Consider the following 12,944-nt stretch of genomic DNA (forward strand, 5'->3'; position numbering starts at 1 on the left):
ATTTTTATTTTGCTTTTGTAAATTTAACTTTTTTTAGGTACGAAAGCCACAGCCATGGTCTGTTCACTAAACCAGTGTTGAATAAAAAGAAATCAAAAATCGGTTTAATGTTTTCTGTTCCTTGTTTCTTCTGTACCGAAAATGTACCGAACCATGCTTTTTTGAGTACCATTACACCCCTACTGATTTGAGATTGCTGTGTTTTATCATCAGTCTTTTCAATTCTATTAACCCCCATGCGAGTTAAGTTGGTCAGCATCACAACACTGACTTAACTTGTGGTGTAGTGAACACAACAATACTTGCTCTCTCAATACTCCAGCACTGTAGCTGTATCTGTAGTAGCTCTGACCTACACGGGGTCAGAGTTCAGAATGGCAACGAGTGTCCTGGTTTTGTGACTTGCCCTTCAGTTGGGCAGATGTGTGCTGTTATGAATCATTGAACGATTACAGTGTGAGATCAAATGTGCCGTCCTGGTTGTTGAGGAACATTAACGGCAGCATCTGTGTATCCAAACAGTGAACAGCTTGAAGCTTTTTGAGGCTACAGTGGAACAGGCAGGCAAGTCCAAACATAAACGTCTTCTCACCCAATGTTTTCTGTTTGTGACAAACACAGGACGCAGCAATGGTCGATTCTGGCATCAAAAATAAAGATGCGACACCTGTTGTCATTTGTGGAAGGAAATGTGTTGCTGGATCCTAATTGATTAGATGTAATGGTGCTGCTAGGAAATGGTATTATGAAGCCACAGTGTAATGGAATCAATACTGACATTAGTGTCAAAACCCTCTCATCCTTTGTCTCTCCTGATACATTATTCCTTGTAAACATTTTACTGGTAAAGAGGTAACTGTGAGGGGCTTTCGTTAAGTTATTAGTTGATCCACTCATATCTGTCTGGTTTCAGGTCATGTGATTGTAGCTGCTAGTTTGATCATGTTCGATTTTAAGATTTTTGTAGTTTGCAGTCTTGAAAAACTTGCTGCCAGTGTGTGCGTCTGTGTCTGATGATCGTGTAGTCGGCTGTCGCCACTGCTTATAAAGTATTCAGAAACTGTGAACTTTACAATACTTTGTCTTCCTTCCTCAATTCATTTCATCGCTTATGTGCTTTTTTGAGCATGTCCTACTTTTTCTTTTCTCTTCACCTTATCTGTTTGACTATCTTCATCACTTACTCTCCAATGCTGACTGTCGCTCTGATTCACTGTCTGCCCTCTGTCCCCCTTTCCTTTTTCTAAATCCTCCTACTTTCACTTCACATAATGTCATAAACACCTCATCAGAAGAGATGATCACGATGATGAGAATTTCATAGCAATTACATAATCGTATTAAATGTCATTGTGTAAAAACAATGGTTTTAATTCCATGCCTCCCTCTCTTCTCTCCACAGCTCCACCACCCAGCAGATTCAACAGGAGAGTGTCAGGTAACGTGTGTTCACCAACGTGTGTGTGTGTGTGTGTGTGTGTGAGCGTGAGCGTGCATGTGTGTGTGTGACGTCATGTCCCGTAAGTATAATCCGCACCAGGGACATTATAGGGTGTGTGTGCATCATTGTGTGTGTCATGCATGTGGGACACTGGTGATCTGTTTCTCTCTGTCAACTTGAATATATTTACCTATGCCATGCATGTAAAGAAAACAGAGTCAAAAGTGCCAATGGGTTGTGTTTGTGTGTCTGTAATCTTGTGTGTGTGAACGGGGCTTTTGTTTTCTCACGCACCGTCTAGTGTTTACATACGAGTAAATGAATGTCGTCAGCCGTCACAGCACACTGCACTTTGATTAGGCTCTGGGTGTGTCTACTGACGTTTATCTTTACAGCTGCCCTACCATTATTGTTCATCCTGCGTGCTAAACCAGTATCTAAAAGGTTAGGAGTACGTGGTGTTAATTTGTTGTCCTGCGGTGTAGGGGAAAGTTGTAAAAAATGTCTCGTTGGCTGTACATGAATAGATAGATAAGTAAATATAGATAGACACAAATAAATGCATAAATGCATAAATAAATAAATACCCTTTTTCATTAGCATAATGTATTTCTTTTTAATGTATTTATCTATTTACTGATGTCATTTTTTGTCCCTTTATAATAAACAACACAGTTAGAATTGTTGACAAATGGTGTGTGGTATAAGTAGACCTTCTGTAGTGACAATGATGTAAAATCTGTTTGGAGTTCTAAAGAATTGTGTAAGTACAACAACAAAATCATTACACCCATAAAAATAACTCCAAATGATGCCACACACAGAATTACAGTCAATTTTCTTTTGTTAAAATAATGAATTAGCCCATATTTCAAATTGGAAACAAGTACTATATTAAACAGTATGAGAAACCATCTTGCCCCCGATAAATGAGGCGATGGTCCAATAACGCAGCAGGAATTCTCCCGAGGTTGCCGATAGCCGGTCTAACATGACAGAGACTGGTCAAGCTTGGCAAAGAATGCTACACACAGATTTAGAATGAAGCAATGGCACAAAACAGATCTTTTATGTTCAACTGTATCAATGTATAAAATTACAATATGACAGTATGAAAGAGGTTGTTTATAGTATTGAAAAGATCTTTACCCAGATCTCCAGCTTTCCTCTGTTTTATGGAGCTTTATTGCCAATTTCCGCTCATTCCTTAACTGTCTCCACCACCGTTTTACTGTGTGGTTCACTCATTATCTCATTTTTGGCTGCAGCAAATAACCGTTTTCCACTTAAAAGCTCTAAAAACCCACTGTGCACTACCTGCTCAGCACCAAACAACAGAAAGATAGACAGTTTGTGAATAGCTGGTGATCATGTTAGAACACGGAGCAGCTGAAGAGCCAGATCTTTTCCTCAGTAGTTGGCAAAGACCAAAAACGAACTGAAAAAGGGTGAATGTTGGATTTCACATTGATCAGATGGCCAGAAACACAACTTCACATGAATGCTAATGTTGCTCTATTATTGTTGGATGCATAAATAAGTAACTGTTTGCTGAGTCTAGAAATTAACTTAAAAGATGATGTGGTAGAGTTTTGTTCACAAGTTGTTTCTGATCCCCTCAACTGACAACAATAAATCTGTTACTGAGGGTTTAAGTTACAAAGATGTAAATGCACAGAATATTTAAAGTCCAACTAACTATACCCCTTCAAAGTACATACACACGCATGTCCTTGCAGCTAATGAAATACTTTCAGAATAAATTTGGGAAATTAAGGCAGTAAATTACTTTGTAGACAAAAGATGTTAAAGGGATAGTTTACCCAAAAATGAAAATTCACTCATTATCTTCTCACCACTATGCTTTCATTTTCATTGCGGAATTGTGAAAAGTCTATCTCGCAATCTCAGTGTAAAAGTACCCACACACATGCATTACACAGGAATTTCTGTCAGTAAAATTCTGTGTTTTCTCACATCCGGTACATAATGCTAGAACCATATCATGAAATAGGGTGATGTAATATATATATATGATCACACTCCCAGGTTACAAGTGAACTGTGGCTTGTAAACGTTTTGGCAGCATGAGGGAAACCAGGCAAATCACATTCCAACAAGTTACCCATGAGCATGATGGACCTGCCTGTACCTTCGGCCTTATCTGATTCTGAATTGTGTTCATACCAGTGACTGCATCAAATTTGGGTTTAGACTTACACTGTAACTGCTTTTTATTTGGTCCTTTGTGTTAATCTGCCTGATCAAGCTGAACTAAAGGAGTTAACACGTCAAAACGTATGAGGTCACATGGTTCCAAACATGATTGGCATGAATTCACATACATACAATGTCATGATTGCACAAACACACACTGTTCCATGTGGTAAATGTCATGTGAGAATTGTAGGGAAGTTGGAGGAAACACAGATAATCAATGACCACTTGTAATGACCTTGTCAGTGTTTGTCATCCAGTGTGGTAAAACATGTGTCAGTGCATGTGTCATTTCCTCACTTCTGGGCTCCTTTACTGTCCTGTAGTGCTGATGTCCTCTATTCCCTTCTCCTGCAGGCCATTGCCTCGTGTTGTGTTATACAATATCTTCCTCTCTGCTTTTTGCCAGTGCTTGTGTAACATCTTACCTTTCCTTGTCGTGTGTGTGTGTGTGTGTGTGTGTGTGTGTGTGTGTGTGTGTGTGTGTGTGTGTGTGTGTGTGTGTGTGTGTGTGTGTGTGTGTGTGTGTGTGTGTGTGTGTGTGTGTGTGTGTGTGTGTGTGTGTGTGTGTGTGTGTGTGTGTATCTCTTGATACCTTTTGCATCTTGTGACTAGATTTTTCAAGATGTGATTTACCAGTCACATCTATAGCATCTTCAAACAATGTCTGTCATGATGATGATTGTATTTTCAAGATGTGATTTACCAGTCACATCTATAGCATCTTCAAACAATGTCTGTCACTATGATGATTGTATTTACATCAGTGTAGAATCAATGATCCCACAGCCTTGTGTGTCGGCTGTGCAAGTTACTGGAAAAAAGACTCTGTCAAGGTTATTACAGGAAGTGAATGTTTGTATTACTCGTTGCTTGGTAGTCTTAGCCGTCGTCTGGCTTGGGCATCTGCTGCTCCAGACCTGGCCCCGGATCTTTTCATTGGTCATACCTGGCATACATTAATAATAATAATGATAATACATTACATTTATATAGCGCTTTTCAAAGCTCTCAAAGACGCGTTATATAGTGAAGGATAAAATAAGGAAACAATCAATATACTCTTTAAAACAAAGAAAGGGATAAGAATGAGGTATACTAAGAAAAATATAAAACAATAAAAACATGGGGTGGGGGGGTGTAGCTGGGGAAGGCAAGTCTGAACAGGTGGGTTTTCTGGGCCTTTTTGAATGATAGCAGTGTTGGGGCATTTTTGATGTGGGGTGGTAATGAGTTCCACAGAGAGGGGGCATCGACTGAAAACGCCCTGTCACCCTAGGAGCGCTTGGTACTAGGGACCTGAAGGAGGTTGGCATCAGCAGGTCTGTGGTGTCGGGTGGGGGTATGCTGGTGGAGGAGGTCGGAGATGTTGGGGGGGAGTCAGGTTGTTGAGGGTCTTGTAGGTGGTGAGCAGAATTTTGAAGTTTATCCTGTATTTTCCCGGGAGCCAGTGGAGGTCATGGAGGACTGGGGTGATGTGATCAGTTGACTGGGTTCTGGTAAGTAGGCGGGCGGCAGAGTTCTGGACATGCTGGAGTTTGTAAAGCCCTAATGATATAGTTGATCATAAACTACAAACTACAACTACTCTCATTCAATCAGCTGATCTACATCTTCCTACTCTGCACATGTGCATGTTGTTTGAGCGAGTGAGAAAGAGAGGCAGCGAGAGAGAGAGTGCACTGATTACTTGTCATTGTCGGCATCTGGAGGCAACTAGCAAGCTAATTCACTGTGGCACGACTTGAAGGCTGTGGCTATAAGAAGCCCTTTCAAAAAGAAAAAGGTTGAAGGCAGCAGGCGCAGGTGAAACGAGGAGGTAGAGGAAGTGTTTTCTCCTGTTGTAGCAGCAGGTGGTTCAGGACGTGAGAACAGGCTCAGTTTGCTGAAGAAGAGAAGCCTTCAGCTCGGTGTTCTCCAAAGTTTTTGTCACAAGCTGTCTAAGTTTGAAACCCATATATTTGAAGTGGGTATGGCAACTGATTCCTAGAGAGAGAGCACAAAGAGGAAGGCATGAGGTGTGATAGAGGATTTTATGGAAGACAGATGTAATGAGAGCACAGAATCCACTGATTGCACTGCAGTAAGTCATAAATAGCAATCGAGTTGTTTTGCTGGGTTTTGTCGGCCCAAATTGTGCATAATCTGATCTTGGTCTAAATTCAGATGACTGGTAAATTCTTCTTATTATAATTTATAAATTATACATATGTATGATGTAATCATCACCTCAAAAATAAGAGATCTAGTAATTTGATTGTGTTATCCTGATTTCCTCCTTTTCATGGTCCGGACAGGAGAGAGGAGATGAGAAGTGTGAAAGACAGATGAAACACGAAAAGAGGGAGAGATACTTGAGAGGTGAAGAAGAGGAGAGCATCAGATGGATGGTTCAGACCGAGTTACAATTTGTCACCATTTAAAAGAAGCACAATGTCTCACCTCTTAAATTATTTTGCGCTGGGCGGAAGCCCCTGTTGTTTCAGGATCAATTCCTCTGTTGGTGGTGTATTTTTAAAAGGTTGTCATTACCTGAGCTGTCAGCAACTTGTTGACCGGCCCTTTGTTATTTGTTTTCTTGCATTTTTTTATCCTTGTTTACAAGGCTATTTGGAGGCTCATTTCATTAACACGTAATCGCTTCTGTGACTTGATTAACCTCTAAACAAGTCTGTCTAATACTCTCTCACCTGGATTGTTTGCTCTGTCTGATTACAGTGTGATCACACAGGACATGTTGCAGTGTGTTAAGTGGGTTTGCTTGTCTTCCCTCTAGTGTGTGCGGAGGCGTTCAACCCAGATGACGACGATGAGGACACAGAGCCCCGAGTGGTTCACCCAAAAACAGACGAACAGCGCTGCAGACTGCAGGAGGCCTGCCGAGACATTCTATTCTTCAAAACATTAGATCAGGTAAATAAAACTCTGAGACAAAACTCTGTCCACATACAGATGAGTGAAAGATAAACATCACTGTCTTAGTTCGATGTTGAACTCCCAGAAGTGCTTCAGTGCATATAGATTACTACAGGGATGAGATCTTCATCAAACCATTCAGTGACCCATGGTGCGTATATGAAGATTAATTTTCTCCACTTTTGTATTTACATGGATCCTTCACCTGAATGTGGATTCACTAGAGTTTCTTATTGAAAAAATGTAAAGTTCCCACACTGGTGATATGAATGTGTCTGGGTATTCTGACATTTCAGAGATATTATCCATCAATTACACTTACTGCAGGCATGATCACTCAATCGTGATTGGACTGGGGCAACCAATCACTTACCTGGTTGAGCGGGTGCTGTATTTCGGGAAGCTTGAGTCCTCCCACAGCCCCGCAGGTTTGGATCCTGATCCGGTCCTTTGCTGCATGTCTTCCCTGCTCTCTCTCCTTCTTTCACCCTTAACTCTGTCCTGTCAAATAAAAGCTGAAAACCCCCATATATATCTTTAAAACAAATCATGATTGAACTTAATAAATAAAAATAGGCGTAGTGTGTAATATACAGCTTTCTCTAAGTTTAAATAAGATAGTTATTTTGTGATTTACATGTGATATTGTTAATCGTGGTATGGGATTTTGCGATTCTTTCATTCTGTATGACGATACAAAATTCTGGACGTTCTTATCAAAATGTCCGTTTCTGGCTCAGGATCATTGCAGCCCTAAGATCCTTGCATGTTGACATCACATCTACATTCATTCTACATTCACGGAGTCACCAGAAGAAACCATACAATTGAGAACAGAAGCCCTGCAAATAATACTGTTCTATTAAATACTAATACTTAGGTATTTGTGTGTTCAGTCAGTGATGTTGCATGGTTTTTATTTGAATGGACACAACAAATTGATGGATACATGGCCGCCCACACGGAGCCTCGCGCACACCGTCTGATGTGTCACGCGGAGCTTAGTGGGCTGTCATTTACAGTGTAACACTGGCTTCAGAGGAAACTGCTCTTGGGGCAGGTCAGATGATAAACTGCAGAGGGAAAAGGACAAACAAACACTTGTTAAACATCTTTGGTGTGTACATTGTATCTTGAATCAGTAAAAGTCTGTTTAATTTGCGTGTCTCATTGGCTTGAAAGCCAAGGCTACAGTGCTGTGATTATGTGCTTGATTCTTGATGGTGTTGTAAAAAGACTTAAGTAAGACCCTACTTTATTTGAGCATCAATAGATTTGTTTTGGCTTAGAATATGTGCTTAAAAATAATTTGATGTTATTAAAACCACTTTTATTCTATTTATCATAATAAAATGCAAAGGACTCGAACCCCAGTGACAGAAATAATATCCTGAAATTTGCATATTGCGGTAAAATATAAACAGTCATTCATTGGATACTTCAGTCAGGACACCCACATATACTGTGTACACAGTATAATCACTGGTGTAGTGTGAATAACAATAGGGTGGTGTCAAATAAGGCTGTTGTGCACTCACCAGGAATGACGATCGCAACATGTGACCACGATTATCTCCTGCCAACATTGCTGCTTTGTTCACTTGCCTAAACAATTAATGTTTTACTTTCTGACATGGGTCTTATGCTGCCATCTGTGCCAATGACAGGTTATCTTTTGTTGACCACAAATTGATGGTCCCTCCCTTCACCTCAGCTTTTTGACCGATTTGAGGACACCCTCATAGCACACTGTATGTTACCATACTTGTCAGTGAGAGCAGATTATTTATGCACTCAAAATAGAAAGAGTGAGTATGGATGTATGCAAAATAAGACATCAGTGTTATGAAAATGTGTACTGTACTTTACCTTATGTTCTTTATTTCCCCACTGGGATAATAAAACCTCATCTGGACTCTGCTCAGGAGCAGGACTCATATCAGATGGATAGATAGCATCTTGAGCTGCTAGTGTAAACACACACACACACACACACACACACACACACACACACACACACACACACACACACACACACACACACACACACACACACACACACAAACACACGGAAACATTTCCACTCCTACTATTTGTTTCTCTGCCTCGTCTGTGTCTGACATCACTCCTTCCATCGCCCATCCAGGAGCAATTCTCTGAGGTGCTAGACGCCATGTTTGAGTCACGGGTTCAGCCCCTGGACCACGTCATCGACCAGGGAGATGATGGAGACAACTTCTACGTCATAGAGAGGTAGGAGGAAGACACACACACACAAACACACACACATGTTGGGTCATTAAAGTTTGTTTATTCAAATTCTTCATTTTTGTTTTTGGTGAGATGACAGTATTTTTACAGTCATAGTTTCTGGTTTGAGGCTGCTCTTTTGTGTAGCACTTGTGCTTCACAAATCACAAACGGAGAAGTACAAATACATTAGAAAATAATGAAAAAACACAGTTCTAAAAGAATATAAATACTAAATTTGTTACAGAAATTTAAGCATGATATTCCAAGACAATAATACAAACTTGAATTAGGTAAAATTAGCGAAAGCTTTACGTTAAAAGTTTGCGTCAAGCTTTGAATTAAATGAAGCTACCAAAGCAGCCTACTGTATTTCTCCGGGCAGGATGTTCCAGATTTGAAAAGCTCTGTCCCTCTTAGTCTTCAGCCAAGAATCTGGAACAATGCAGGGTGGCATTATAAATTGCATTGTATAAAAAAGGGCTTTTTCACATACAGAGGAATAAAATATTACATATTATCAGTATTATTAGTTACAGGTTTAAAATTTGTCCTGAAGATTAAAAACTATTGTAGATGTAATTTTCCACCCTTATTGTTAATGTAAACAGCTGCTGAGGTTTTGTAGCCTGGGCTAGATTACACTGTTACATTGCAGGAGTAGTAAAGTGGATCTCATCTCTCTTGATGTAAAAGACTGAAAAAAACTATGCATTTAGCTTCTGAAAATTAGTTCCCAGGGACTTGTTTTGTAAAAAGATTAAATAAAAACAAAAAACGCATTGTTGGTTAGAATCTTTATTTTAAAATGATGGTTTAACTTCGATAAACTTCCTCAATTGTCTTACACCATGCTGATAAGTGATGAACTAACCTTGATGGGGGTTTTTGACCTCCGTCAGCAAAAGGAGAAGAGACCCACCAGTCTAAGGCTAGTGGCTGGTCATTGTTTATCCCACCGCAGCTTCTAGTCGTTCTTGGTATGGCACAGATCAGTTTATCACAGCAGTTTATCTCCTCTTGTTGAGTGCTATATCTTGCCATCTACCAACACTCTGTCTAACACAGCGTGCGGCCTTACAGGAGACATGCGACGACCTTTAATAGCAGCACGCCTGCCTGGTCGTATACTATCCCAGAGTTTTCCCTGACCTGTTAAAAGGGTAGGTGGTAGTTAATGTCACCAGCAGGGTGGGGTGCGAGCATGGACGCACACAGAGATGGAGGGATAAACTGCACAAAAAAAAAGGAAAGCAGGGGAAGAATAGAGGACATTTTAACATGTTTAAATGTTCAAACTTTGTATTAAGTCATTAAACCTTATATATACACATCTCTGCAGTCCTGTTGGCGTCACATTAACCATCAATATAAACACATTTGTCTCTGCTGTCAGATGTACTACACTGTTTTAAGTCTTTATTAGTGGGGATATTATGCAATTTCCACAACGCCACTGTCTGAAAAATGATCAATCTCGACAGTTTCATGAGGCATGGAAGAGACTGAAAGCATAAGTGTGCCCTCCAAGCATTTACCCAGCCTGAGATCGTCTGTAATGTGTATGTATATGTAAGGAGCAGCCTTCACACACAAACCTGAACAATCCTGTTCTGAAGCCTTGAAGGAAGGAAGGAACTGGAGAAGCCCTCAGGGAGGAGGAGTAAATATAAAACAAGAGTGGTGACATGGAAATGATGTGAAAATAATCATTGTGGTATTGAGCTCTTTGGTTTTAAAACATTTGAAGCTGCTTTAATGTAACCACACAAATGAGTTTGGGTGGATGTTCCAACTGTAAGTCAAACATCCATTATCTATACTGCTTATCATTTTGAGGGTTGCGGCGGGAGCTGCAGCCAATCCCAGCTGGCCTTGGGAGAAAGGCGGGGTACACCCTGGACAGCTCACTGGTGTATAGCAGGGCCCACATACAGAGACAAGCAACCCTTCAACTATAAGTCATCACTAGTATAAATAATAATTGTGCTTAGTTGGGCTCTTTGATGTTCCATCAGTCATTTTCATCAAAGATGTCCTGCCTGCAAATTTCTAATTATGCTGAAAGCTCTTAGTTGTTGACAACTAAGAGTTTTTTTATTCTGGTAAATGGTGAGATCTGAATGAATCTGAAGGCCCAGGGGCTGACGAGGCAGATAACATCTTCATTATGCGCACAGCCTCTCAATGCAAGAAGTCACATCCGTTTGCCCTACGGCTTTATTGTAGCGTTCTTCTTCTTTTTCTAGAAAAGTGTAAGAATTTGAAATTCTGTTTATTTTAACTTCTTCTGGGTTTAAATTAGTCGTGGGTGAGTTTCCTGTTTCTATGAAAAAGTAAAGATAGTTATTCCAAGAATCTTGGTCTATATTTTTAACATCTGCCTTTCTTGGCTCAGGCAGATTCACTGTGTGAAATTTATCAATGATCAACAGTTTTCACTCTGGCTCTGTCGCTCTTATTAAAGAACAAGCAACAAAGTATTTTAAACAGTCTGTGGACCGACCTGTTAAACTGTGCTAAGCTAAACTGACAGGACACAAGTGATCATCGTCCCTGTTTTCATGGTAATCCAGTCAAACTAAGTAATACTTAATACTCCACCAGCGACAAGGGTTATAAGCCCTACTACGCAACCAATGGGGGGACAGGATATCTTTCAAAATGACTGGTTAATCCTGGCGAGCAACAATGCTGTAAATTACCTTCCCCAGGTTTAATCCTCGTACAGAGAGAGGGGGAGTGCGGTATTATACTGAATCAGCAGCATATGGAGTTATTGATACTGTACATGCAGATGTACAACAACTGCTTTAAAAGAAATATGGACATAACTGTGCAAACTTGGTCAAATACCCAGTGTGCCAGACTAACAGGGTCCTGTCCTGAGGCTTTGATCTGTAATTAGATCTATTTAAACCAGTCAGTGGGTCATTAAACTAAACACCAATCACCTCTTAACTACTAAGTTAGATTAATCAATAAATGTTTCTGTTTAATCCAAAACAATCCAAGTTGTTGTTTCTCTTTCCCCATTTATTTGGTTTCCTCTTTTCCCAACTCTCCATCACTGTCTCTCTCGCTCCAGGGGTGTGTTCGACATCGTGGTATCGGGAAATTGTGTGGGGCAGTATAATAATAAGGGCAGCTTTGGGGAGCTGGCCCTCATGTACAACACGCCACGTGCCGCCACCATCGTCGCCACCGAAGAGGGGTCACTATGGGGACTGGTAAGAATGTCAAAATAGACAAACACACACACACTGTGCTAAAGCAGACAGCGTCATGTGTGATACTTTAGTGCTTTTTATTGTATTTGCAAATACTGACTATTTCGTAGTTATTCACTGATCATGTAAACCACTGCTTGATACTGCTGAGGTTTTATTTAGTCTTAAATGGTCCAGTTGTGAACACTGTCAGTTACCATACACAGCACATTGAGTTGTGATGCATGGACATTTTAAGAATGGAGTCCTGTGATCTATGAATGGAGCCAGTGTTCAGCTCTGATGGTTTTTGCTGCTGCTGCTCCCCCCTGTGGCCAGACGGGGGATGACCAGAAACAGTCAGACAATCTGCTTCTAGGAGGTTTCTTTACTCGTGTTTGTTTTCCTTAGGACCGTGCCACATTTCGTAGACTCATTGTGAAGACCAATGCCAAGAAGAGGAGGATGTACGAAACGTTCATCGAGTCTGTGCCCTTACTCAAATCACTGGAGGTTAGTTTAATTGTTGTAATCCTCTCATTGCTGCTTCTTTGTTTTCTTTTGTCCCACCAAACATGTGAAGTTTGTCATCCAGCTAACCGCAGCACAGTCTACACTCACTAAGAAATTGTCTATTTAATTCTGATGATCGCAAAACTTTATTTTGTCATTAATGGTCTACAGTGTTTACGTGATCATAATCTGCATAAACTCCATGTCTCTACTTTATTTGTCTTGACTCATCCTCATCTACATTTCTCCCTTATTTCTCTGTCCAGGCAAACGAGAGGATGAAGATAGTGGATGTATTAGGAGCAAAGCAGTTCTTAGATGGTGAACGCATCATCACACAGGTGAGACACAAAAGCCGCATTTAGACACGAACTGACCTCTGGGTAATGTCCGAAGTT

The 12,944-nt window shown here is 40.5% G+C and overlaps 1 protein-coding gene across 2 annotated transcripts in view; it reads left to right on the forward strand.

Moving 5' to 3' along the window:
- The window catches only part of prkar2aa (protein kinase, cAMP-dependent, regulatory, type II, alpha A), a 46,486-nt gene that overhangs the window by 29,304 nt on the left and 4,238 nt on the right, over positions 1-12,944 (forward strand). For both annotated transcript variants that reach the window (XM_034591854.1, XM_034591855.1), the window contains exons 3-8: positions 1,403-1,438; positions 6,435-6,571; positions 8,721-8,827; positions 11,913-12,054; positions 12,445-12,546; positions 12,813-12,887. In XM_034591854.1, the coding sequence (XP_034447745.1) occupies positions 1,403-1,438; positions 6,435-6,571; positions 8,721-8,827; positions 11,913-12,054; positions 12,445-12,546; positions 12,813-12,887 (599 nt within the window). The remainder of the gene's footprint in view (positions 1-1,402; positions 1,439-6,434; positions 6,572-8,720; positions 8,828-11,912; positions 12,055-12,444; positions 12,547-12,812; positions 12,888-12,944) is intronic.

This window comes from Hippoglossus hippoglossus, chromosome 7 (assembly GCF_009819705.1).
Source record: "Hippoglossus hippoglossus isolate fHipHip1 chromosome 7, fHipHip1.pri, whole genome shotgun sequence".
NCBI classification, from domain to species: domain Eukaryota; kingdom Metazoa; phylum Chordata; class Actinopteri; order Pleuronectiformes; family Pleuronectidae; genus Hippoglossus; species Hippoglossus hippoglossus.